The following is a 27774-nucleotide window of genomic DNA, read 5'->3' on the forward strand; positions in this document are numbered from 1 at the left end:
GGTAGTTTTTTAGTTGACAGTCACCGTAATAACAATCCAACTTGGTCGTCTGTCCAACATAATTTCCGTATTCGCCCTTTGTTAATGTTTATTGTGTTTTGTTCTCTACTGTATGTGTTTTCTGAAACGATAACACAAAGATGATGGGTTTTCACTTGAAACGCTGTCGCGTAATCAAGCCAGAGTTAGGTTAGATTTAGAGTAAAAGCTCAGGATATTAATATAAGTCAACGTCTTCAGAAGACGTGTGCGTGCATGTCTGCCTGCCTGCCTGCCTGCCTGCCTGCCTGCCTGCCTGCCTGCCTGCCTGCCTGCCTGCCTGCCTGCCTGCCTGCCTGCCTGCCTGCCTGCCTGCCTGCCTGCCTGCGTGCACAGTGTTGATACTAAGAAATGGTTTTCCATCTAAAAGTTACAAAGAAGTGGCGAATGTGTTTCCATTGAATCTTTCCATACAATAACATCTAACCATCAGGCTTATGTAAATACAGGCGCAGTAAATTACACCCTACACATACTTTAAATCCCACATTATATAGCCTGTTCAAACATGTTGAATGGTGTTTTTGTCTGCTGCTTGTTTTCACCCTATATTGTTGGCCTCAGAGTGAAAAGCAGATAACAGTAGGTGGTCAACTCTGTAAGGAAAGTAGGTCTCCCAGTATTATAGTGTAATTTTAAATCTGCCAGGCTTCATCTTTTCTTTATTGATATGTCGACATTTCCATTTCAGTCGAGTATAAAACTGTTTCTCGTTGAAAAAACCGACAGATTTCTCATTTTTCCTGCTTCTTCCTTGCTGTGTTGATAAATAGATACAGAATTTCAGTGCGCATGAAACACTGCACTTATATATACTCAGATTGAATACCAAGGTGCGGATGGCCGTGCATGTCGTAAACTTGATATTGGACAGTGAATTTAAAATGGGTGGGGGGGGGGAAAGGTGGTCATGTCAGTGTCTTTGATGCAACTGATAATCCTTAACTGTCTGCAGGCGCTGTGTAAATACAAAACCATTTACCTTTTATATTCTCCTCGCCAAAGTGTCAGCAGGCAGCTCCAAAGTGTTTGGAAGATAAAAGCTGAGCGAAGGTGTGGGTCAGCAACCATAAACAGAGGGAGGCCGCCACTAAGCACAGATTGTGCCAGATACCAAATGTATCCAGAGGCGAGTTTATTTCGTAACAACAGAGTTCAACATCTCATTTTATGAGTCCAAATGTGGCCGCAGTGCAGTTCAGTAGTGACACAAATGTTTTCTTCCAATTCTTTTAGTGTGTGTGTGTGTTGTGTGTGCGTGTGTGTGTGTGTGTGTGTGTGTGTGTGTGTGTGTGTGTGTGTGTGTGTGTGTGTGTGTGTGTGTGTGTGTGTGTGTGTGTGTGTGTGTGGTGTGTGTGTGTGTGTGTGTGTGTGTGTTTATTTCATTACAGAATTAATTGATTTTGATTAGTCTATCAAAGACAACTCATTAATGATTAAGTCAAATTTGTACCTTATGCATATAGGATGGAAAGTAGTATGTAAGTACATATCAAAACATATGAAATAGACCATAAACGTAACAGATGCAGTGGTTGCCTATAATTCTCAGCAGCAGTTAGTTCTTTTCTTTTCTTTTAATAGGGAACGTATATCCCTCATTCAATCAAAATTCTCTAGTGTATGATTACTGTTAGTTTCAGTGTTTTGTCAGTCACTCTGAGAAAAGGCTGAATTTCACCCTCCACAGTCGTTAAAAAAAGATTGTACCCTGCAAAACTAACCTGAAAGTTACATTTTCATACAGTATGTTTACCTCCAACAACCGTTAACATACAATTACATATCTGTTGATGTTAAACCATTTATATATATATATATATATATATATATATATATATATATATATATATATATATATATATAGAGGATTACTATTGCAACAACACATCATCAGTAGGGTAAAACTAACCTGTCTCACGACGGTCTAAATAGGGATGTGTAATATAAAAGTAAGGTTGCCCTAACGTCCAGATATTACCTAAAATAGTCAATTCAACATGAGATACTGCGTGACAGCGTGATTTTCTGTCAAATGAGCAGAAAGAGCGAGAGAGAGAGGGAGAGAGTGAAAGACAGAGAGAGAGACAGAGAGAGAGGGAGAGAGAGAGGGAGACAGAGAGAGAGACAGAGAGAGAGGGAGAGAGAGAGGGAGGGAGACAGAGAGAGGGAGAGAGGGAGAGAGAGAGCCAGACGGCGCAGGAGAGGTTGAGAAGGTAAATACGTCACATTACCTCTTAATTCATTTCATAAATACTCTAATCTCGACTGTTTCCCCCATTTTTTACACATATATCCTCACACATACAGCAGTAAGTGACCAAAGTTAATTATTTTAGCCACTATCAGTTTTGGGGGTGTCCCCCCTGCATCACCGTGGGTCCAGGCCAGCAGCACCCTGTCCCCCCGCTGGCTCCGTTACAAACCACAAAGATCACCAGTGTTTTTCACTTCATCCAGAAAATGCCTGGATATTGTTTTGGCTTCTATATTTGAAGGGATAAGGAGCTTCTATGCAGCTAAACACATGGTACCTGCCGACAGCAGGCGTTCACATAATGTTAATGCTCATTGAGGATGCACACATCTTTATTGGGAACTTTATAGTCATTAGTGTGGACTGGCCATACAGTAAAATCATTAATGCCTGATTGTCGGAAGGAAAGTAAGACAAATACATCACAGCATATATCTGTTGTCTAATAGGGAAAAAACCATGACCCAGACACAAAAGATAAGCCCAACAATACATGTATATGTATGTGTATGCATGGTTTATTTCCATCTTTTTTATCATGAGTAGGTCAGTGTGAATGAGTGTGAGGGGGAGGGGTGTATGGCCAATATTAGAATATGTGATAAGGCAGCTAACTTTAGCTCTTCAGGGATAGATGTCTTAATGTTTTTTCCTCGTGCATTATGTCATATATGTATTTTAATGTGGTGTATTCTTTAGTGTGTAGTATGTTTTACAGGTATTATAGTAACTATGTATCTTTGTATTTGGTGGTATGTTTTTACCCCATGGGACTGCAGGTGGAAATTAGCTCTGAGCTAAATCTGGCATATTTGCAGCCCTGTGTGTCTGTTCATCAATATGCATTCAAATAAATTAATAAATGAAATGAAATGAAATTGAAATGTATTCCTTTGAAATTTGTTATGTGTAACACCAAAAAAAGGGGCAAAATGTGACACAGAACACGAAAAATAGATTAAATTTCGTGACCAGTGTGTTACTATTTGCTGAACTGCCGTGAGACCGGGTTGAAATACTCAGACAGCAATCTGAAAAAACAAAACAAAAACAAAACATCAGTGTTTTACAGCTGACATAGATGCGACTGTAAACATCACGACAAGTAAAATGTGTATTGAGACAACAAATGTGTAATTTTGCAGCGAGAGTTGATCGTCTCCTGTCTGTCGCAGCAGCTTAGTGGTGAAGAAAGAGCTATTCTTAGAGTGAGAGACACTGATACACTGCAAGTTGAAAGTAAGCCAGATTAGACAACAAAGCCTGCAAATACACTAATTTATTGCTGCATTAAAACAGATTATAGAATTGGCAAAAAAAATTTAAAAATTAAAAAAAAGCACTCCTTGATGAATGATTCTGACTTTGATGTTTCACGGCTCCAGATAGCAAACATTGAAAAGTATGTGTGAAAAATAACATCTTTGATGGGTGTTAGATTGAAGCAGAAACACAGTCTTACTAAGCCTCTCATTGTTTGGCCTCATTCTATCACCTGTTCCAGTGCAGCACAAATAAATTAGGTGAAAATGTGCCTTTGTGCCATTTTAGTATGGAAATGAGCAGCTTGACTAATGGGCTTTGTTTTCTTTTCTAATTGGGTTTCCCATTTACCGAATGCAACACGGTGCTGAAATAGCAGTTGGTGCGTGTTTGGAAATGTTTACAATGTTTAAAATACAATAAAACTTCTTAAACAAAGTGAAAATTATGATTAAAATGCCATGTAACCATGAAGCATTTTCAGTGGCAGCGCAGCATGTTTGTGTGGATGACTTCCTGGATTTATACGCTCTTTGTGTATTCATAGCTTTCAGGTCTGTTTGGCTTAATGTCCCAGTGCTCCCAGCAGTATTTGTTGCACCGTGCGAAATCTGACTTCTCCAGTGCACAGACTGGGTCTGTAATGGCTCTGCTGGGACGAGGAGAAAGTGCTTCTTCAGCGCTCATTAATGGAGCAAATTGAACAGGTTTTCCTGCCTGGCTCTATAATGAGGGTCTCCCTCTTCTCCACCCCCCACCTTCACTATCATCCCGCAGTCCATTGTTCACCTACAGTTAGGGTCAGAGCCGCCCAGCGGTAATTGTATCACTCTGACCCTCTTTTGGTTTTTATTTTGTCACAGAGACCTGCTCTTTATTGGGTGCGGGCCATCCGTCAGGTTGTAAAAGCCACAGTGCCCCTCCTCCCATACCTCGGGACGGGGGTGCTGCCTGCCTGCCTGCCGTCCTGCCTGCCAGCGATCAATATGCCACTGTCGTTAACTGGATTTGTTGCTGTGGTGCTTGCTTATGAGGCAGCAATTAGAGTGTGAAGTGGCAAGGCCAGGGTACGAGGCAGCGTCCGCACGAGGCTCGGCCCTGAGGGATGGAAATGTCAGGGGCACAAGCCCAGTTCCATTAAGGCCCGAAGAGACGATGACAATCCATACTGTCTGTAATTCATTCAGCTGGAGGGGGGGGGGTTATTTGTTGGAGACGGTTAGCAAACACAGGGAGAGGTCACAGGTCGGGAGGAGCTGCGGACCCTCGCTAACTGTAAAATCTGCTCACACCCTGTGGAATATAACATCTCCATTGTTTTATTACCACATTAGTGCAACGAGAAGGACCCGGGCCGAATAACAGCAAAGCTGCATCTTCTTTTCAACTCAACTGTCTTTAAAACACAATCCTCATCTGACCTCTGTTAATGGATTTCATACAAGAAGAGAATTTTCTGAAGTTTTCTCTTAAATCAACGTTATAACCAGTTGCTCGAAGACATTTATCGTTCTTCTGTTCATGCTTAGAAATATTTATCGGCCAGCCGGCTCACGTCCAGCATCATCTGTATCTGACCATCACTCATCTGAGATTGGTGACATTGAAGCGTTTATGGCAGTTGAGCTGGCCAGACCAAGGGGGGGGGGGGGTCTGTCTGGAAATGACCCCCCTCACTCTTGCTCAACAGGGTCACAGTGTCCCCGGTCAAGCACAGACATGGGGAGGCTCTAATGTGTCATTTGGGATCGACTGTGACCCAAGGCTCTAAATCACTTTCCATTTTGGTGGACAATTAAGTTTGAACCCCTGATGCGGGCAGCCTTCAATTGATTGTGCCGATAGCACTCAACCTGCAGGGCGGGGTCCTCCCTCAACTTTACGGTCTACGGCTCGTAAACAGTTTATTGGCTCAATGCAAAAATATAGAAACATGAGGGAAATGTGAGCTTAGCTTGGTGAATCTTTGGCCAAGCCCAGCCTGTGACTTTGAGTGATGCCAAGTTGTTGTGTTTGTTGCTGATAGCATGAAATCCCACTGTAAGCTTTTGTTTTCTGGAAATACGGTACAGTGGGTGCTCAAACTGTCCCTGACCCAGATCTGGCTGTCAGATCTCAGTGTGGATGTTTTGGCCCTCCTGACATGTTTCTGATGGCGAAGAGCAAAACAGAGAGTCGTGTGTGAACGAAATGTCACTTTTCCAGTGGGGATCACAGTCAGTTCACAGCGTGCAGAATGAACTGCGAGGCTGAGAGTCTGAGGAGGGCTGAAGCTGAAAAGCTGCAAACAGGAGCACTTTTAATTCTGGGCTCCGTTCCAACAGCGAGAGCATAGTTGAGAGTGTAATGGGGTACTTATTTTCAGGGGAGTCGTGACTGCGTCCAAAAACATACATACAGTCTTCGAGCAGATAAAAGCCAACTTTTATTTGAAGCTGTTTTGTTCATGTTTGTATTTGGTTTAAAATGGGCTTTGGCTGCAGTCGCTCTGCTACATTGGACTGTGTTGAAGTTTAAACCATCAAGTCTAAAAGCTCCAGAACACTTTATATGTGATATTATTTAAATCACGTTATATAAATCACATGCATTTCTTTATTGTTTGCACTGTGTGAAAATGAAGCTGTTAATTGAATGTAGCGGAAACAATCATCCTCATCTCCATTGCATGCCTTTGATTTGTCAATAATGGTAAAGTAAATACTGAAATTCAATCACCCTGGCTGCTCTGCCAGCTATAACTTATTTTCCAACTGTGATCTGCAAACAACAGATAAAACGATTTATTGCCTCTTCGCTGCTTTTAGCATCAACAACGAAACACTTGGAACTATAAGTCTCGGTTTATACATTTGCTACCCGTTCAGACGCAAAATGAACTGCAGGACTTCTGACAATCAGATAATCAAACGCCGTTCAAACAGCGCTCATTGATCAGATGCCAGAGTTGCAGGAGAAGGTTTATTTACGGTTTCAGCTCATAGTCGCACTCTGGTTCTCTCACAATGATAAGGAATATTTACAAAGATACCAAACAGGAACAGCTGGTGCACAATGAGTAAAATCCCTGTTTGTTCCTATTTACAGTATACCGGTAATAACATACAGTGCTCAGCAAGCCGCAGCACAGATGTCCAAATATGTGTTAATGTATGTGTGACGATATACTGGCATGAGGCTGGGTGCTCGCCAACACACTAACAGATCTGGAGACCTTTCCAAGAGAATCTCATTGTGTTTTTGTTAAAAACATATTTATTTTGGTTAAAGCACTTGCCAAAAAGAAATGCCACACACAATATGTATTTATATAGAGCGTAGAGTTGTAGTGTATATGGACTAAATCGGTTGTTCTCAGTGTGGGAGGACTCGGTCTGCTGGGGTGAAACAGAAACCTTCAGGGGCTGCAGGAGCAGGAAAAGGTTCAGAGGTCAGGGGGAGGCTTTGTGTCAAAGCAAAAAAACATTTTATAAAACCATTTTTACAAATAGAGATGATTTACACGTAATTAAAATGAATTTTAAAGCTATTTCGGCTGTGTTCACCCTGACACACTATCAAAATATTGTGGGTTAAAAAATTTATTTTAAGCTTATTACACTGTATTTCAGGTATTTGAAACGGTTCCAGGCCTGTAAATGTGTTTTCCTTCAACACAATGATAATGCTGATTATGTCATCCGATTAAAACTTTTCTTGTTTTGTCGACTTCGCAATGCTTTATGAAAGTGTTTTGAATGAAAAACTAGGAATGAAAATGAATGAATGAATTTGGCTGACAACTTAATTAAATCTAATTTTTTTAGTTGTATTGATGTTTATGGAACTAGCTGTACTTTTTGTTATATTTTTCTTTAGTGTCTATTACTAAATAAAATAGTTTTCACAGAGAGAGGGTATTTTTGGAAAAGCAAAGTGTGTTTCCTCATGCCAGCTCAGTCCTATCAGTCTTTTATCGTCTGGTCGTGAGTGCAGGCTGAAGGGATTTACAAATCAGAGGAAAGCAAGTGTGTTCAGAGCTGCGCTAATGATGTGGAGCTATGTTTGTGAGGAGGAGGAGGAGGAGGGCTGAATGAGGAGGGACAATGCCCTCGCTGATAAGGAGGCTGGAGAGATACTTGAGAAGCTCTTGTCCTCCCTTCCTCTCGTTGCCTCCCTTCAGACTCGTCAGGGCTCAAGTATTCACCTCTCACTCATTAGCGGCCGCTGTCCATCGCTCACCGGACCGGACTGTTTACCCCATCTTGTCATGACAGTGACTAGCACCCAGTTATCAGGTTGAGCCCCAGGTGGGGAATGACAGTGACGATGAGTCTGTACAGAGGCGGACTGAGCAGCGACGCTGAGGAAGAGTCAGCCAGCTAATTAGCTGCAGCTCTCAGGACCCGGCCAGTGGGATGTTTTTCACCCAGACAGGGAAATTCCACACATGACAGGAATGTGGCTGAATAAGAGGAGCAAGAATATCTAATAAAAGTGGGAGGAAAAGAGAAGTTGACATGAAAAGGAGGGAGTCAGCTCATCCTTCAAAGTTCAGTCTGGATCGCCTGCAAGTGAACTTGTGTGGAATTTACAGTTTCACGTTGGACATATGAGTCAGTTTAAGGCTCCTTTGAAAAGGTTTTTACAGAGAGAGAAAAAAATACACTTTGTGTGCAACTGTGAACATAAAAGATTGTGGTATACACGAAACATTACTCTTTATGTTTAGTCACTGCAGCTTCAGTGGTATTTTGCTGTACTGTTGCTGCTGTTTTACAAAATCTCTGACAGGAATACACAAGGAATATACGAGTATACAAACATATTTTGAAATCACTGTCTTGGTTCAGGCCTGGGGTTTGCAATCTTTATGGTAAAAAGTGACATTTTTGTCACTTCCAGTGTAATCAGATTTAACTGGAGCCACAAAACCAATGTAACAGGTCATATACAGTTTTGATATATGAACATGAACTGTGTCTTTTGTTGCTTTATGAAGTTTCAATTACAATTTCGTATAGTAAACATGTCATTACATTCTCAGTTGTTTTTATGAGGTTTTAACCTTCTTTTTACATTTTAGCTGTTTTAACCACATTGGCTCTTTATCCCCATTTTAAGCTTTTATTTTCCTTTTATGAATTTATGGTTATTTTAAGCTGTTTTAACAGTTTGCCCTCCATTTTCTGTGGATTTAACCACCAAAACCACCATTTCAGCCATTTTAGCCAAGCGTTTTTGTGTGTAAATAAAATAAAAACAAGATAAAAAGTTTATTTAGGTATAATCTTGTGAAAGGTTTAGGGAGCCACTCAGGGCCAAACAGCCACATGCGGCTCCAGAGCCAAAGGTTGCAGACCTCTGGTTTAGACGGTAAAATCTTAAATGAAAATAAAGTGAGAACAAGTTGAATTTTGATATTTGTGACTTTGTTTTTTTGTGTATTTGAATCCATCCTTGCATTCATGTGGTCTTATCTAAGTGGAGACAATCCCAGTTTATATTGTGTGAAAAGCAGGTTCCATTCACAGACCACATCCTGTCAGAGAGCAGACACAGACAGTCAAACACATAATCACACCAACTCACCAGGAACTTGAGAGAGAGCATGCAGAGAACATGCAAACTTCACACTGCAAAGGCCTGGAGACGGGAGAGAGTGACTGAACCGCTGTAGTCCCATCGCTCTGTGGCAGTGCGTGCTCCGCTGCTTAGTGAGGAGCTGAGGATGTTTTGCTCGTGGCGGCGGTGAGCTGACAGCACATTTCTGATCAAACCACACCCACAGAGCCCCGATCAAACTGGTAAACTGAATGTTAAAATGTCTGAAGATCCTTCTTTAACTTTGATTGCTGCTTTTTAGTCATGAATGTTTAATAGAAAAAACATTCAAACCAAGTTCATGGGGCTTTGGGACTTGCCTCTAGAAATTACAAACGTGCAAACTTCTTCCTTATTTTCTTTCTATAAATTGGTAAATGCGGACGCAGATGAATCAGCGAAGTTTCACATCACGACCTCAGAGTTGCAGCACTTTCACGGAAACTTGCAAAGTGATGAGTATCCACAAAGACCTCGGCTGAACTCGTTGCGAAAAGCCAGAATTCCTGTACAATAATCTGTAGTTTCTGCAACACTTGATAGTGCAGCCGTATCTGGCTTCCTGTGCCTTTCAGGGAACACAGAGGAAGAACAGGCGATGCCTTACAGACATGGTTTACATCCTGCTGATAGAAGCCTCTCTCAGCACAGAGCTCAGGTGTCGGTCCTCTCTCCATCTGTCTGGCCGCTTCCTTTAAGCCGCTGTCAGGAGCTTCAGACGCTACAGATCGGAACGTGTCACGCTGGCTTCCAGTGAATGTTTTATTGTCATGAATAAACTCAGACTTGCTGGTTTATGTCTCCAAGAACGAAGGTTCTTCTTAATGTCACTTGTTTCCATGTATCATTTTAATGGCAAAAGGTCTAAATAGCAAAAGCAGTCGTCAATGAAGAAGCTCAGCCAACCTTTAGAGTCTGTTTATGTCACAACCGAATGAGGTTTAGTTGAAGCTTTGCTCAGGTTCTGTTCAATAAATCCTTTTTGTATCTGCTGGGATTGTCCTCAGTGCCGAGCAGCACCATTTGCATTGTGGGACAATACATCACTGTGAAAGCTTTGTCACTCTTCCAGCTTAATGTGATATCGGGTTGTGTGTATTAAAGAGTTGAAGGAGCAACAGAGATATCTCATAGATCTATGGACTCTTAGTCATGCTGCAGCGGCATAAAACCTGCTAAATGAGGAAGTAATATTTCAGCAAATGCTAACACTCTGGTGGTGATGTGTTTATGAGTTAGGCGTGTGCCGTTGTGTGTGTGTGTGTGTGTGTGTGTGTGTGTGTGTGTGTGTGTGTGTGTGTGTGTGTGTGTGTGTGTGTGTGTGTGTGTGTGTGTGTGTGTGTGTGTGTGTGTGTGTGTGTGTGAGACACTGTATTGTGTAGAAACAACTGTGTCACTGTGTGTGTGTGTGTGTGTGTGTGTGTGTGTGTGTGTGTGTGTGTGTGTGTGTGTGTGTGTGTGTGTGTGTGTGTGTGTGTGTGTGTGTGTGTGTGTGCCCGTGCGGGTATTATTGCCGAGGCTGGTGCAGAGCAGTGCACAGCTTAATATCTATGTTTGACATAGAGAGCCATTAATAAGGGCCTGATCCGAGCCCAGTGACAGGACTGCTGACAGAGGAGGATCATGGGGAAGAATCATGCCCTGCTGAGGGAGCCTGGGCTGCAGGTAGGCCCATTCTGCCTTCCCCAGGTGTCATTACGGATGCTGGGGAGGCAGCAGAAGAGGGAGGGCCGCTACTGACATCTACATTAATCACCCCTCCGCACATCACCTCCCCCCCACCGCCACCACCCACCTCCAGCTCCTAATCATCCCCACACAGAGACCCGGACCCAGTAAGGGGATACTCAGCCATGAAAGATATCCAGCTAAGAGCTCCCCGAATACCACTCCGATCTGATCATGAGTGATGTTGCTACCTGAACCTCTGACCTGGCACACAATTAAAAACACTTTTCTCTTTTCTTCTACAGACACACAGTCAAAGCTCTCCCGCTGAAGCTACACAGTGTGTCACTGTCCGCGTTTGATTCATAGTTTTGCATTTGTAGTTACATGCAATTAAAATGCTGCAAATGTCTCTGCTGGAATGTGCAGTCTCCAAACCCCCAGAGCGTGCTGCTGCTGCTGCTGCTGCTCCTGCTGCTCCTGCTGCTGGTGCTGCTGCTGCTGGTGGTGGTGGTGGTGCTGCTGCTCCTGCTGCCGCCGATGCCGCCACCGCTGCTGCTGTACACACTCCTGATTGTCTCGTAGATATCACGCTCTCCACTGGGGGACCACCTATTGATCCCCTCTTATGCTTTTATTCACCAGAAATACAAGCGTGACATGGCTTTAGGTTCTCATAGCTTCGCTCTCCCCTTTACCTGTTAACATCTGCATTAATAACACAGTATGTAATTTATGGTTTTTACTTTGAAGTGAGCCTATGCTTACCACTTCAATAACATACCAATATTTAGTCAGAAAAAGGTGCTTTATATTCTGTTTGAGTGTGAATGAAAGACTCTCCTGTCAGTCTCTGGACCTGCTGTGCATCACCAGTGTGTAGGTTTTAAGATTTTCAGAGTTTTAAAAAATGTTTCAAACATGTCATGTCATAACAGTATGGATTTATTTTAGGCACAAGTTAAGAATGATGGCATTTTTAGAGAAGTATTGTTTTGGATAAGGTGGCTAAAGCATTCTATAGGAACAAATCAATCAGTCAATAAGTCAATCAAAGTTTATTTCAACAGCCCAGAGGGTGACCAAAGTGCTTCACGGCTTAAAACCAACACAGTGACTTAAAAAGGAGACAGCAATAAAATATACAATAAAACAGCTGAAATAAACAGCAACAAAACTGCACTAAAATATACATCAAAGAGAAATAAAATGAGATAAAATGTCACCATACTGCTCGGCATTGAAAGCCATTTTGAACAGAAAGGTTTTGAGTTTCGATTTAAAAAGACCAATGTCAGTGATGGTGCACATATCAAGATGGAGCTTGTGCCACAGCCTGGGTGCAGCCACAGCGAACGCCCGGTCGACGTTTGTATTTAGACCTCTGTACTTTGAGCAGCCGCTGATCAGATGACCTCAGAGCTCCTATTTGGTCTGAATCACAATACTTGATCATGTGAAAGATAGAATGAGTGTCAGTATTGGTGGGACATCAGCCTTGTGGCTCAGACTTCCTGGTAAGGAAAAGTGAATTGTGAATGAAGCCATGTGTTTAGTGGCATTAGAGAAATATAAAGGGAGAAGTATATTCTCCTGCTACTTCACAATACTAAAGTAAATCCACAGAGTTGCAACGTGGAGCAAGTGATGTCTACTTTTTAATCTCGGAGCCATTTATTTGGAGTCTTTCCTCCAGTCAGTGCACTTCAACTTGACTGATTGAAATCATGTCACTGGAGAAGTGATGGAGGATGGATGAGGGTCAAGCCAAACACCCTGAGTAATGAACGGCACCACCCAGGATCCATCAATGAGCAGATGTTCTTTGGACTATAATGGACGAATTATCTGATTGACTATTAGTTTTGATTCAATTTCAAATATACAATTGTGTAGGACTGTGACAGTAATTGTAGAGTGATTAATTTCGGTTATAACAAATGATTTGTCTCAGCATCTGCTGGAAAACTCAAATAATCTCCACTTTCTGATGGAAGATTAAAAATACCGGCTCACCAGCGCAAAGATTTTTTTAATATATTTGGTGGTTTTGCTGTGCTCTTTCCAAACCGCTGACCTCGTTGGCCTCGTTTGATTTCCTCTCAGTGATGTTGCACTCATTTGTTTGTGGCTACACTTCATCTGCAGGCTCTCTGCTTTTTTAACTAAAAAAAACTAATCAAGTTTGTTTTTCTCCAATATGATGAATGTCACCCTAATAAGAGATTTTGGACGTGTCTCCCTCGGTGGAATGATGCATAAGCTCCTGTCACCGTGTCCTTATCAGGCCGCTGGTTGGCACCTCTGATTCAGTTTTATGTCCTTCCCTGAGTAAACACGTTCTCCACTTTAATTAAAATAAATTCACTTTGAGCTGATATTTAGAAAACCAGGAAAGTATGTGCCTCTGCCACAGATACAGTGATTGAGAGAGAGGAATGAACGGCTGGGCCTGGGGGGGAGAATTACACTCTACTTACTTTTCCATCAATAAAGCCATACACTCCATAGTTTATGTTTGAAGTGGGCTTTTCTTCTTCGTAAATGACCTTTCTCCAATTCCCTTTTTTTCCCTGCTTTTATTTGCCTTGAACCTTCAGCAACACTGATGACACAATAAATTTTTGTTTAGCCCTTTGTGTGTGTGTGTGTGTGTGTGTGTGTGTGTGTGTGTGTGTGTGTGTGTGTGTGTGTGTGGCATCATGCATCCGTTAGCATCTAGGCCACCATACAGACACCGAGAAGACAACATTTGCATGCGGCGCACAAATACATTAAAATATGAAGACAAATCACTGCGTGTGGCCGGCTGACAGCGCTGCCTGCAGTGAGAGCCAGAGAGCAGACTTATAACGTGTCGCAGCTCCCAGTCAGGCCTTTTATGGGGCAGGTTTCAACATGTAGCTCAACAAACAAACACAAGAAGAAGAAGAACAAGAACAAGAGTTATCATTACAGGTAGCAGAAGTGCTTCCCTTTGCTAAAGCGATTTTATCACATCGTCAGCCTCTGTCTTTGTGTTTGTGTTTGGAACGGCTGATTTTAACAAAGTTATCTTCACTGCACATATAATTGTAATGGATGGATATCATATAGGTGAAGAGTTAAAGGTGAAGCGACTGCTAATGTTTCAAACTTAAGCAAAACTAAGATTCCACTTGTTAAATTCACGTCTTTCTATATTGGTGTGTTCACACTTTCATTTTTCATGTGTGCAGCAGTGATTCCCAGCTGTTTTACCTCAATCTGTGCCCTTTGAGATCTGATTCACCAAAACATTACAATGAAGACCTGCCGACACACCCACTTGTATGAACTCATAAAAGCTTTTGCAAATACGATGTTGACGGCCTAAGACAGGGCCAGCCCATCCCCCCCCCCCCCCCCCCCCCCCCCCCCCCCCCGTGAATAACCACTGCAGTAGACACATCGCATCATGTGGCTTTGATAAAACAGTGAGCTGAAATGGTTTGCTTTACAGACTGAAAAACAAACATTCTCATCAGATATACACAACCTGAAGTTTTAGTGTAAATCAGGCTTGTTCTTATAAGGTCATTTTAGTTTTATTATTAACTCCTGCTTTTGAAAAGGAACTCCTCTGTTTGATGGCGAATCATCTCACTTGAAATGAATGAAAACAACACATGAATCATGGCTTCATATGTCACTCACACTGCTTTATGCAGTATTATTGCAGCTCGGTCTTGGTTTGCTTTCCTCCCTCTACAACAGTGTAGAGTCTACAGTGTAGACTCTACACTGTTGTCTCACAGGGCTGGGTGGAAAGTGAGCGGCTGCTATAAATACCTCCAGTAGGGGGAGCTCACAGCTCATAGCTCACTGGTAGGGAGGGAGCGGTGTGCGGCGGGTTGCTGGGCAGTAGTTCACACCACACACATGAACCTCTCCCTCAGTCTACATCAACACATCTAGATTATTATTGTGTCCAATCACACTGGGCCATAATTAAAAGTGAGATTGTGGAGATGTTTTGGGTGTTATCAGAGTGTGTGCACAGCTCTGCCTGAATGAGACGTCCATGTTTGTGATTGTTGGTATGCAGAGCTGCATCTCTCCTGCTTCTCGGTCAATCACTCATTGATTTCTGACAAAGATCATATTTACAATTCTGCTTCGGTATCTCAATCCGTCCACACACTACCCAGCATCTGCTTTCTGGGCACGTTTAATTTGGAGCCGTCCTTTGCCACATCCCACCACGCTGATGTTGAAAAGCCTCTTTTCTTTATTACTCTCACCTGTTATCTACCTAAAGCTGATCTGAACACACAGATGTAATTGTTGCAGTAAGTAAACTGATTTAACTATTAGTTGTTTAACATGTACTGCTCACATTTGTGCAAAAGCATAAAGTGTGGGAAAACAGATGAGATGTTTTTCTGGAATTCGCTCCCTCTCCAGTGCGCCTACTCTCACTACCACAAAGGTTAAGAAGAAATGCGGAGTTAGATCCAAAGTCTCCCCCCTCGCGTGGCTGTCTGTCGCCTGTGTGTGTGTGTGTGTGTGTGTGTGTGTGTGTGTGTGTGTGTGTGTGTGTGTGTGTGTGTGTGTGTGTGTGTGTGTGTGTGTGTGTGTGTGTGTGTGTGTGTGAGGCTTCCTTCAGAGAGCTGTGCTGCGGGCTGCGGGCTGTGCCACCGGTGCGCTGCGCAGAGACGGTGCGCTCAGTGCGCTGCGCTCCTAGCGGCAGAAGACGAGGAGCGATGTTCAACTGTACTCTGACTGTACAATTGCTCAGATATATCCCAGACTAAGCACATGGCTCTGCTGGGAGCCGGTTCCAGTAGTAGTTAAACAACTTTTCTGGGATGGTGTGAGAGTTTGGGGCTGGTTCATTTGTTGAAGTATGGAGACGTCGCTGGAGATCTGAAAGGTGCCAAGGAGAGACGCGTCTGTCTCAAGGAGCCGCGGAGACGTGCGGAGCCTTTTCTCCAGCGTGGACTTAAAAAAAACCTGTCTCCTCGCAGACTGTGCGGGTTTGTGCTTTCAGTCTACAGTGGTGCCTCCCGGAATAATCGCAGAGATTGCGGGTTATTTGACGGAACAAGCGGGGACGGAGAGTTTGGATTGAAGGTTTGCTGTTCCACCCCGAGCCGCTCCGGGTGAACTCTCTCTCTTCTAAATGGATCCACTGGGTGTTTGGACACTGAAACTGGCTTTTGTCAGTAAGTAGGGTCTGTCCACGTCCCCCACGGACGCGGAATAGACTAGATTGTCACTGTGGACATATTTTTCTGCTGTGAGTTTGAGGATTTGCGCGCCAGCCGTGGATGTTTAATATGCCAGTATGGGTCCGCTAGCGTTCATCCTCCTGACTGGATTATTGTCTTCTCAAGTTGATGGTGAGTTTAAAAACACCTGCTTTGTGCCAAACTTCTCACTCCTGCATAAAAATGGTCATTTAATTTTTGATTAGACTTTTGAAAAGGCAGCTCTTCTCATTCTTCTTGTTAATGTTCTTTACTGAGAAACATCTTCCATTCAAGTTTTTTATTTTTACTACATGATTTCTATTAACAGCTGTTTAATCGTTGATACCCTGCTTAACAGAAGGGAAAAGAAAAAAAAAATAAACTTTTGATTTTCCATTTGAATTATTTCCTTTCATTTGTGAAACTTATTAGAAAAACATGAAGAATCCAACAGATCCTCCATCAATCCACTGCATTCATTATCTCCATCAAGGTGGTTAAAATCAGACAGAAAAAAATGTTTTCCCTGTTGGGATGTAGCAGGTGAAGTGTGCCTTCGATTTCTGATTTATTTTATCATAGTAACACATTTAAAAATTTTAAGAGTTCTCTTGTAAGAACACAGTCAGTCTTAAGAGCAAACATTAAGTGAGTCTCAGGTTGAGTTATTCTGGCTACAGCCTCTTTTTTTTTTCTTCCTGATGCAGAGTTAGATATAATTTGGGGTTTGGGGCACATGACTGATTTTTGTGTTATAGTTTGCATGGTTGGAAGCAGCGCAGCATCAAACATGAGAAAGTAGTTCAGTGGATCCGAGGTCCATTGGCTTCTTGGTTAAATGCGTTGTGACAGTCCAACACTCAGCCTCTGCCCCAGTAGATGGTATTTCTGTGGTCATTTTGCTCCAGGACCTCAGAGATGTGGTTGTGCATTGCACTGTAAGGTTGCTCAAATCTAATTTGGAAAGCTGCAACAGTTATTCACTTCCACTTGTCTGTTTAATCATTTGCATCAATGTTAATTGTAAACGAGATTGATGCTGTTTAATTTTTCTCCCTCTCCACTCACTCTGCCACTGAGTGCCAAGTCAGCACCTTTCTGAGATTACAAGGCTTTCACTGGCCTACAAATTAACTACTTTAATGAAGGAATTAAAAGAGGATGAACTGAAGAGTTAATGTGATAACTGGCAGCAATCATTAGAATGGGCTGCTCTGATGGCGGATACCGTGATCGGAAATGGTCCAGCTGATGATTGATGGCTATACATGTTCTGTAAATCATAAACCTGAGGATTGGTTTCATTTTAGTGCCACTTTTGAATAGGACACACCTTTCCCAGTGAGCCTGCGCGGACAATGAGAGGCTCATAATCACAGAATGAGCAAAGAACACTCCTGGTAAATCACATACTGGAGCATTTATCATTACAAGTGAGTGATGATTCACACATGTACGTTTGCTTTATGTTATTTGTACAGCTTAGCTCTATCTGAACCTGGTTTCTTGTTGTCACTGAATGCAAGGCCTGCAAGGTCCCATTTTTTCCTTTTCTTTCACCTGTCATCTCTGGCTTTTGTTCGTCACAGCTGCTAGTTTTGCGTCTGAAGCTTTTCAGCTCAGTGGTCGTTCCTTCTGTGGTTAGCAAATCAAGCCTCCTTTCTGCTGGGTTTGATGTTTTTTTTTTTTTTTTTCTTCCTTCCTTTTACCTTTTTGGCATCTCTCACTGTGTTCAGCCAAACCCACTGGTTGCTAAGCAGTGGCGGATGGTATTGCGAGCTGGCTGGAGGAGAGGGTGCACTGCTCCCCAGGAGCCGTGGATCTTCCCAATCATTCGCCTGCATCCCAGCAGAACTCACCCATCACCCAGCCTTTTAAGAGGTAATCTGAGGGTCCTTGGAGAGGGAGGAGCTTCCTGTAAGAGTCCACTTGGGCAGACAAAAAGGCCTGGAGTTGTATTCACTGGGCAGTATAGCCAACAAAGCCCAGCCTTGTGAATGGCGTCAGTCACTGTTTAGTGTGCTGTGATTAATACCGCCAGTCTGCAGGAGAGGAGAAAAAGGCTGATATTGAGAGCGCTTGGGAGGAGAAACTGAATGTGTTTTGGGCGAACTTATTTAGACCCCCCAAGAAACTGAGCCGTGACGATTTGTCGTGAAACAGGGTGACGACTGGAGGATAGATTTCCAGGAATACACCGTTCAGCAGCTGCTTGTTATCTCTTCAAGTCCAACACGCTGCTTCTGAAGCAGGATCAGAACATGCTTTGCATAGTAGACATGCACTTCTGACCTTCTGCTATTCTGAGATCTGCTGCGTGCTTGTGTGTGATGTAGGAGCTGGTGACATCATGTCCGTCCCGGCTGAAATATGGTCCAACTTAGATCTGTGGAGGGCAGGATGAAGACAGCCACTCGGGGACGGGGTCTGATGCTGCAGATGGTGTACAGTTGTGCTAGTGGGACTGTGGTTTCACAATTGCTGAGTCAAGAGAAATCTAAACTACACTGTGTGCATGTGTTTTGGGGAGAAGAGGAAGGGGGAGACGGCATCAGTGCAATCAAAAAAAAACAAAAGTGAGAATAACAATTTACCAATACAATTTGTCGAAGGTAAATTACTGGAATAATGCTATGTTATCCAAGGGCATCACAGACTAACAGCTCAGTTGATGCTCATGATTAAATGAGAGAGGTACAAAGTAGTGGTCTATAATGGAAAGTAAGCCCAGATTAAAATACTTGAGCTGAATGATGAGGCGGGCTGAGGTCATTGTGTAAGAGCCATTGGCAATGTCTCGCCCCAAATGTGATTGTTCTGCTCGAGTTGGCAGCGTTTAGGCAGCGTTATTGTAATTGCGGTTCATTTGCTGGAATGGGGTTGCTGTAATGATGAACCTTCATCTGAGATCCACTGGAAACTCCTCACTTCTGTCTCCCATAGTCTCATCAATGTCAAGGAAGTGATTTCCTCTGCACCAGCGAGCTCTGCTCTTCATCCTCAGATTAAAATGAGTTAACACAGTATGAGTTGAAGGGAAGGGATGAAGAAAGTTAGAGGCCCACAGGTCCTTACATGTGTCTAAGTGGTAACTGTTGCTTGACCAATGACGCGGGTCTGTCAACCGCCGTGATATTTTAACAGCCAAGTCCGACTACTGTGTGGATCAGGTTTCACCAGGCATCACTCCACACGTTCAGGACACAACACATCAAACTCTGAGCTCCTCAAACTGCCTTGTAAAGTCAGATATACCTCTAAATGACAGCTGCTTAAAATTCTGGCGTCTCACTGGAAAATGTCACTACATTTTCTTAATGCAGATGTGGAAAAGAAAATGCCAACCTCCAACAATGCACATGGTTGACTCTGCTGTAAGACCAGCTCAATGCAGGGAAGGTAATGCCACTTTTCCCTGTTTTACCTCCGCTTTATTAAGCCCCAGTCAAGCATGCCCCTGACATTTACAGAGCAGAAACAGGCATAATGCCTGAATGCTTCTGCCTCAAGAAACAAAGTAGAAATAATAATGGAAACTTACAACGGGACCAAGTGAAGGTTTAATGCTGCTGGGTTGGTGAGTTACACCTTTACTAATATGATTTATAAAACCGCTTCAACTCCTTTCTTCTCTGCGTTTCACACACACGTTATCTTTATGCCAGTATCTCCTCAGTGAGGGTGGAATTCAAACACTGAGGGGCTTGTCATACACCTGCGACCGCAGCATATAGTGTGTGTGTGTGTGTGTGTGTGTGTGTGTGTGTGTGTGTGTGTGTGTGTGTGTGTGTGTGTGTGTGTGTGTGTGTGTGTGTGTGTGTGTGTGTGTGTGTGTGTGTGTGGATTGGGGGGGGTGATGAATTGTGCATGCTGACGCTGAGGTAAAGCTAGTGGTAAGGGCCCTCACCTGTCTCACACACCTGTACTTGGAAGAATACACACCTGTGCTCTGGGTTCGGGGCCCCGGGGCAGAGATATAATCCTGACTCTGTCACCGCCTCTGTTTCCCAAACAGCTGATTAAGAGTTTAGGGCAGGCCAGGAGAAAATGCTGATCTAATTACTGTTATATAATCCCAGATGATTAAATGATCGTGAATGAACCCTCAGTGAAACAAGTCAGGGGTAACAAAACAAACTATGCAAACTGAAAGGAAGATAGTTGGTACAAGAAACCATTTGAAGTCAAATATCAGGTGATTTTTAAGTTTTTAAACTGCTGCTTTGATCAGAGCAAATAAGAAAGTAACTTTAATTCATTTTTAAATATCAAAGGTCAGCACCGTGGCGTTTGCCAGCTGCTCAGCCTTTATTGTATCACTAGAGACAATTGAGACAATAACTGAAAAATGTGATTTAAAATTGATCAAAATCAAGTTTTTCTAGATTATTTTAAAATAGGGTCTCAACAGTTCCTTTTGGATTTTTTTTGCTTGTTACAAAGTAGAGCTTCTTCTGAAGGTGCTTTTTCTAAATGTGATGCTCTGTCGTATTTACAGTGGCCTCCATTATCTTAACAGGAAGTGTGGAAGTCAACATGACGTGAACCTAGTGGAAGGACGAGCCTGTTGGTCTTATCAGCCCCGTTACTTTACATGCTGCACTGAAATGTTTGTGGAAGCATCTAATTACTCGGTGTCCAGTTGCCCTCGCGCGCCCTCTGTTTTGGCTATCTTACAGCAACCTTCAGATAGGATGAGAGGATGTCAAGGTTGAATGAATGAATCACACAAGTGTATACAACTACTTCATATATGCTTTTGGGTCCATAGTCACTCATAAACAAGGACGTGTTGTGTTTACATGAAGCAAGAACAGCAAGACATTTAATGTGGAAAGTTTTTCACACATATACAACCTGTAATATTCTGCTTGTTTTATGTGGATTTGTGTGTGTGTTGTGTTTTTCCATTCCTGGTCAAATATGTATACACTCCAGTGTGTTTTCAGTCAATCACACACCTTCTTGTTCTTCATTGTCAATAGTTTGGGTTCCACTTGTACCTGAGCTGAGCGTCTCCCCCACCAGTGTGCAGAGGCCGAGGTCAGGCCTGGTGATAAAAATGCATGAGCTGTCTCCGAGTGTGAGATGTGTGAAGATGGACAGCCGGAGTGCGACACTCCGGCACACATCCGTCACACACAGCAGCAGTCCAGCACAGCTGTAATGCCGTTCGGAGCGATGGAGCCACTGAATAAGTGTCTTGTTTCACCATCTTCATCCACAGCTCGGTCTATGCATCACACAGTCGAGACAGCAGGGTACCTTTTCTTCCCTCTAACTACACTGGGAATCTAACCCTGAGGAAGCGCACACACTCCAAACTCCTCAAACCGGTGTGCTGGAGAGTGGACATCTTTCAGAGCAGTCTTCTAATTTCTTTTAATCAGCATTTTTTTACATTTCCCACCATTTTTCCACCGTGTTTATAGCAGCAAATGGAACATAATGGAGTTTTATTTTCATTGCAGATAAAAAAAAAATAAAAAAATGACAATGGAATTTGGCTGTCACTTTCATGAAAGCAGCCAGGTAGAAACTTGCACAAGAGGCAGCAGATAGAAAAAAACAAAACCTAGTAAACAGAAAGCAGATGAATAAAAATAGTGCCAACAAATTAATGCAGTGCAATTAAGATTGTAGTTCAACAGATCAGTGACAGTTTTTGCACTTATCATCCATCTTCTATACGAATACATCCGACACGCGGCTGCGGAGGGTTGGAGCCGATCGCAGCCATATGTGGGCGAAGGCAGGTCATAACCTGGACCGGTTACCAGCCCATCACTGAGATGATCAATCACACACACTCACATTAGTACCTATGAGCACTTTCGTAACCATTAAATCTCAAATTACATGTCTTTTTGACTATGCAAAGAGGAGAAATGCCATGTGCGCACAGCGAGAACATGAAGACTTCACAGAGAAGGACTGTCAGTGGACTTGAACCGGGGATATTGTCACTGGGAGTTCGAAGCACTGACCACTGCACGCTAATGTGCTGTCATTAGTCTTCAACTAAGGCTGGCAGTGAATTTAAATAAAATGTCATCTGTATAGAAATATCAGCTGTTATGTACAAAAGTGTGTCTCCATATGGCTTTTTCAAACTACTTATTAGAAGCCATTTGTAAGATTTATGATGGAAGTGGAGGCTTGTTACTATTGGAGCATGTTGTTGCATCTGAGCTCACATAGCACCTCACTGCTTTCTAAAATAACCGCCAGTGGGTTGATTTATTGGAAATTATATCACAGCTCCTGGTGGAGCGGGCTTTGCGGTGGAAGTCTCAATGTGGAACTTGACATCAGCCAAGTGTCACAACCATTGCGCCAGAGAGGGAGAATAAAAGAGCTTTAATCATATCCTTGAACATTTGAACTTTCCGGGTTCACTTCCAGGATGGTGATGATTTTCTTTCTGCAGGGCTGCTCACACACATTTGTCATTGTGGGGCCGGGAACAGCGAGTCAGCTGAAGAATTATGAAATGTAGTGGGTGTATATGTGTGAATGCGTTTGTGAGCGTTATTAATACCTATCAAAGTCTTTTTTTTCAGTGTTAACATGGATATATGGACCTCAGTAAATTGAATGAGTCCTTCATGCACTTATTGCTGCAACCCTGTGACCCCAGAGGGCAAACTAAGACCAGATGAAGTGTCCCATGGTATAGAAATTTAATAAATCTCATCTGGACTTCCTATGCTGTGCCTAAAACACAAACAAACAGTGAGCTTCAAGAGCCATTTGATTACCTTCCTGTGCTCGTAGTGCATTACTTGAATTGTGTGTGTGTGTGTGTGTGTGTGTGTGTGTGTGTGTGTGTGTGTGTGTGTGTGTGTGTGTGGGGGGGGGGGGGGGGGGGGGGTGAGAGAGAGAGAAGTATTGGAGTGGCTGGAGGTGGTGGCTGCCCTCATTGACATGCAGAGACATTGCAGTGTGTTCACTGCAGGTCAGCACCCGCGGCACACCTCCAATTATCCACTCACCTCTCGACACAGTGTATCATGGACACCTGAAGGCTTTCTCATCCGCCCTTCCCTCATTTCTAAAGCAATAAAGCACTTATTTATTTCACCCTATTCAATCTACAGCAGCAGCTTAGCAATGCAGGTAAAGAGATTACAATGCTTGAGGGAGAATCAATTGATACCATTCATTTCATTGCGATTCCCCCTGCTGTAACTGTTTGGAGCAACCCCCCCCGCTCCCTGAAGTGATCAGGTTTTTAAGCCAGCTGTGTTTACATCCATGCGCATGCTGCACGCACACCTATAGAGCTGCCTGGAGACGATCAACATAAACACTGTGGCTTGCATGTCTAATTTTATAGCACATCTACAGGGATGAAAATGACCAAAGGAAATTGTCCTCAATGCCATAGTTTTCTCCTGATGATCACTGCATGACTGGGCTGAGTGGACATTACCCTCAACTGCAGGGTTTCTTGACAAGCGGTGGAGGGAGGAGGGAGCAGATATGATTAATCATACACTTTCACCTTTTAAATTTTTATTACATGTCTGTGATTTGAATCGTTGATTTCCCCCACGAGCTCGCGGCTTTAATGTCGGGGCTGCTGTGGTAATGCAAAGCAAAGGCGGACGAGCAAATGGCGGTTGAAATGGATCTGCAGGAAAAGAGAGAGGGCTGAGGAAGGTGGGGTATGCAGTGAGCTGCACGCTCGAGTGGCCCCGGCATCGGAAATCATTTAATCTGCATCACACAGTTTAGTGTCCCTACCAGTGGCCTGACAGTCCCACAGTGCTGACGCTATACTCCTTATACTAATCAGCCCATAAATAGAGAGCAAGCAGCACTTTCATCAACACAACCGAGCTGTAAGGAGGTCTTAAATGTCCTTATGTATTCCTGCTTCTCAACACTTCCGTCTCAAGTCAGCGATCTCAGCTCTTTTGAGACGAGCCATCTGCTGAAAAAGAGATAACATCACATTTTCTGCTCATGGCCCCTGATAGCAGGATGAATAAACAGAATGAGAGTAGTTTGAGGAAAAAAAACAAAACAAAACACTGTGGCAACTACTTGAAATGCAATCTTTGAGAATCAGCCCTTTGCAGCAAAATCAGATATTTTGTTTCCCACAGTTATCTATTTATATATTCCATCTGCATGGGGGGGAAGAGGGCAAGTACACAGATGTAGAGTCAATACATCCCCACCTCACCACTGCCTGAAATAAACTCAGACTGGAATTCTATCTGATATTTGTTGGAGGCAAGCATGGATGGGATGAGCGGTTGAGAGCAGCTCATAGAATTACCCCCCGTGTTTGCTCTCACAGTCTCGATCCTAGTAGTGGTGGTGGTGGTGGTGGTGGTGGGTGGGTGGCGGGATGGGGCTTGGGGGGGGTGGGCACTGAGGTGGAACAGAGCACATCATGTGAGCCTCCTAGCTCGCTAACTCAAGCCGTCTCTTGCAACAGAAGATGAAATGGGAAGAATCTGCTCTGCACCTGTGAGCATCCTTCATTTCACTTTCCCTGTCTTCACTGTGAAGATTCACTGTGAAGATTCACTGTGAAGATTCCGTCGGTATCAAGTGGCCGGCCAGATGCGGCGCGCTGGGATGGGCTTCAGCAGATACAGCGGGGCGTCTCTCGTGACACCTCGGAGATGAGCGGCGCGCCTGGTATCGGGGATCTGCTCCAGCTCATGTGCTGTGACGCCACTGACAGCCGGGCGTAAAGAAGATGAATCTCGGGTGCAGAGCAAGCTGCTTGGAAGTGTCACGGCAGGCCAGTGCCGAGGCGTGGACGGCCGGTAACATTATTCTTTCACCACCCTCAGTTTCCCCCTGCTGCCCTCTCACATTTCCCTCCTGACGAGATGACGGATATGACTCCGTCACCCTCACAGTGACAACAGGACGAGAGGGAGAGGAGAGGAGACTGAGACATTGGGAGAAGCAGGCAGAGATCCATGAAGAGAAGGAGATGGAGTGGGAGCTTTAGGAGAAGTGGGAGGTTGGGGAGGGGAGGTATATTTCAGAATGGACAACATGAAGTTAATGCATATTTCATCCCCACTGAAATTTCTTTGAGGTTTTCATTTTTTTTCTTTTCGTACAATTTTTATATTCCCTCAGTTTACTGGACTTCAGCACTTTCTGCCTGAAACGTCTATGCCATTTCACAACCCAGATTACAGTGTTACTGCATTTTGACTTGGGCCTCACTCTGTGTGTTTGATGTTTTATGGAGCCTCAGTGACTGGAACTTTTTTGCCTTGGTCGGAGGTTGCCGTTGGTTACCTGTGATCAGCAAACGTCTGCTGGCCGAATAAGTAATATCTCTTCGGGGAGCCCTTCCTTTAATGCTCTGCCTGACTTTGGTGTTGGTATTGATTTGGTTGGTGGGCCAGAATCTCTCCTGGGAGCTAATAAAAATAATTACTAAAAGATCATCAAAGGCCAGACCTTCTGTTGCACACATGAATAAATATGTGGCAAAGATAACAGAAAAGACTGCTTGTCTGTGTGTGGTCAGTGGAATATGCTGTATGCTGTTAGTAATAGAAGTGATCCATCTTCAATATGTGCTTTAAGTTGAAGTCAATCCCCAGTTACAATTGGCACCATAGAAATTGTGTTTTCCTCATATTAAAACAAACACATTTTTCTTCTCTAATGTATTTTCTTTTATTATCACTTTTTATTACTCATTATGAAGCATGAGAGCCTGGCCTTTATGTGTAGAATTTGCATGTTCACCCTGTGCCTGGTTTCCTCCCACAGTCCAGAAATGTGCATGTGAGGTTAACTGAGGGTTAATTGACCTTTGGCTAAGCCCCGCCCCCCTGAGTTACTGTATCTAACTCGGACAAGCCTTTGCAGCTGACTGCATGTTTATATGGCGGCTACTGGATTAGCTAGCCACGTTGACACCAGCAGCTACGAACATCAGTGTTTATCTGGGAAGCGAGGTGGCTAGCTTCAGGAAGCTCATCGCTGCTAGCGTGATGTGATTGATATTACACTAAGATTACACAGGACATTTCCTAACTTTGAAACAAATATAGACGTCCTTGTTTCTAGCTGTGGCGCTGAGTTTGTGTGTTCAGCCATACAGCTTCGTCCACAGGAGACATTTGTCCAGGTTTTGTGGGATGAAATAAACCCGGTTGTTGTTGATTCTTTCAGGAGACCTCGTATCACTATGGCATGTGCCCCAGACACATCGTTTGACCATTTTTACGTATTAAATGTCTTAAATAGTGCAGAAAACCACAAAAGTGTCACCACCTCTAATGCTTCTCTACGGGGCTGAGAATGTTCGGACAGTTAATTGTTTCATTTGCGTTCGGGGGCGGGGCTTAGGCTTAGGTCAATTGGTCACATGGTATTTGGTCTGTGATGGACTGTAGACCTATCCAGCGTGTACCCTGCCTTCACCCACAGTTAGCTGAGATTGAATCCAGCGCCCCGAAACCCTGAACTGGATAAAGTGGTATATTAGAAGATGGATGTGAAGGCATGGATTGTTTGCAACAAAGAAGAAAACAAAACAAAAAACTAAATACTGCAGGTCTTAGATAACAGCACTTGGAAATAACATCCATTTCAGTGAAGCTGACATAAGTAGATGGAAAGAAAAGGCAGAAAAGAGTCAGCTTCTGGTTCAGTAATCCCTTTCTGATTTCATTCCCTGTCTGTGTGCTTGTTTGTTTGTTCTCTGGTTCACGCTTTCCTCGAAGAGTGGATGACTGCACAGCGGTGGTGAAAAGTAATGGTGGTGTTATTGCAGACAGGGGAAACACAGCATTTTGATTGGAGCGTGTGCCCTGAGACCCAGTGAAGTGCACTCGCCTCAGCTCAGAGAGCACTTGATTGCACAGCACCAATGATCGCATTAAAAGGGCAACAGAAAGCCCATTTACCGTAAAGAGAGTGGAAAAGGGGGTCCGATAGGAAGCTGAAAATTGACTTTTGTGTCTGTGAGGAGTTAAGTCTGATGATCGGGTGGTGAGCATGTACATGGAATGTTTTAAAAAAAATATATATATATTATTTTCTATGATCCTTCTACAGATTACCTGAATAGAGACATCTCATTCACTCGGATACAGAATGTTATGTTAAAACATGTAGCTACTAACAGTTTGAAACTACAAGCAACAGTCACACAACGTCCAGGACTGAGATTGATGGGCCTCTTTTAGAACATATTCCTGAGCATATGGGTATGCTTTTAACCTTTCCTACCTCTACACCTGACGCTCCCCACTCAGGAAGGACACTGACCAGTCACGTCTGGCCCTCCATGCACCCCGCTTGGCTTTTACTGGCAGTGAAAGGACAATTGTAGAGGCATCTGCTGTGTTCATTTACACAGGAAAGAGGAGAGCAGATGGAGACTCAAGGTTTAAGTGATTAGAAGGCAGTAGATTGGAATACAAATTGGATTTAAAGAAATTAGACTGATATAAATCGACTGGAGTCACCACAGTTTAGTGCTGTGCGTGCGCGCCGGCCATAGTGAAAAGCCACCACAGGGCACGTGGATTATGGGTGAAGCAGATGCTCCAATAAGATAACAATAAATGTGCATTTGACACACCATGTGAGATAGATGGGGGTCTCCATGTCTGTCTTTTATCTTGCCCTTCATTTATCAATGTCACCATGTTAATTACTGCTTCATTACTAAATCACCCATTGCCAGGCTACAAACCTGACTCTCTGTGCCCCACTAAACTTGCTACGGGGTAGGTTACTGGTACCCAC

At 43.4% G+C, this 27774-nt stretch overlaps 1 protein-coding gene across 1 annotated transcript in view; it reads left to right on the plus strand.

The window, feature by feature from the left end:
• The first annotated feature begins 15519 nt into the window (after nt 1-15519).
• Nucleotides 15520-27774, plus strand: part of robo2 (roundabout, axon guidance receptor, homolog 2) — a 166510-nt gene continuing 154255 nt past the window's right edge. Inside the window, exon 1 of the mRNA XM_080460030.1 lies at nt 15520-16173. Within this exon, the coding sequence (XP_080316156.1) occupies nt 16119-16173 (55 nt within the window). The 5' untranslated portion in view covers nt 15520-16118. The remainder of the gene's footprint in view (nt 16174-27774) is intronic.

The sequence above is a fragment of the Lipophrys pholis genome, assembly GCF_963383615.2.
Source record: "Lipophrys pholis genome assembly, chromosome: 3".
Classification (NCBI taxonomy): Eukaryota; Metazoa; Chordata; class Actinopteri; order Blenniiformes; family Blenniidae; genus Lipophrys; species Lipophrys pholis.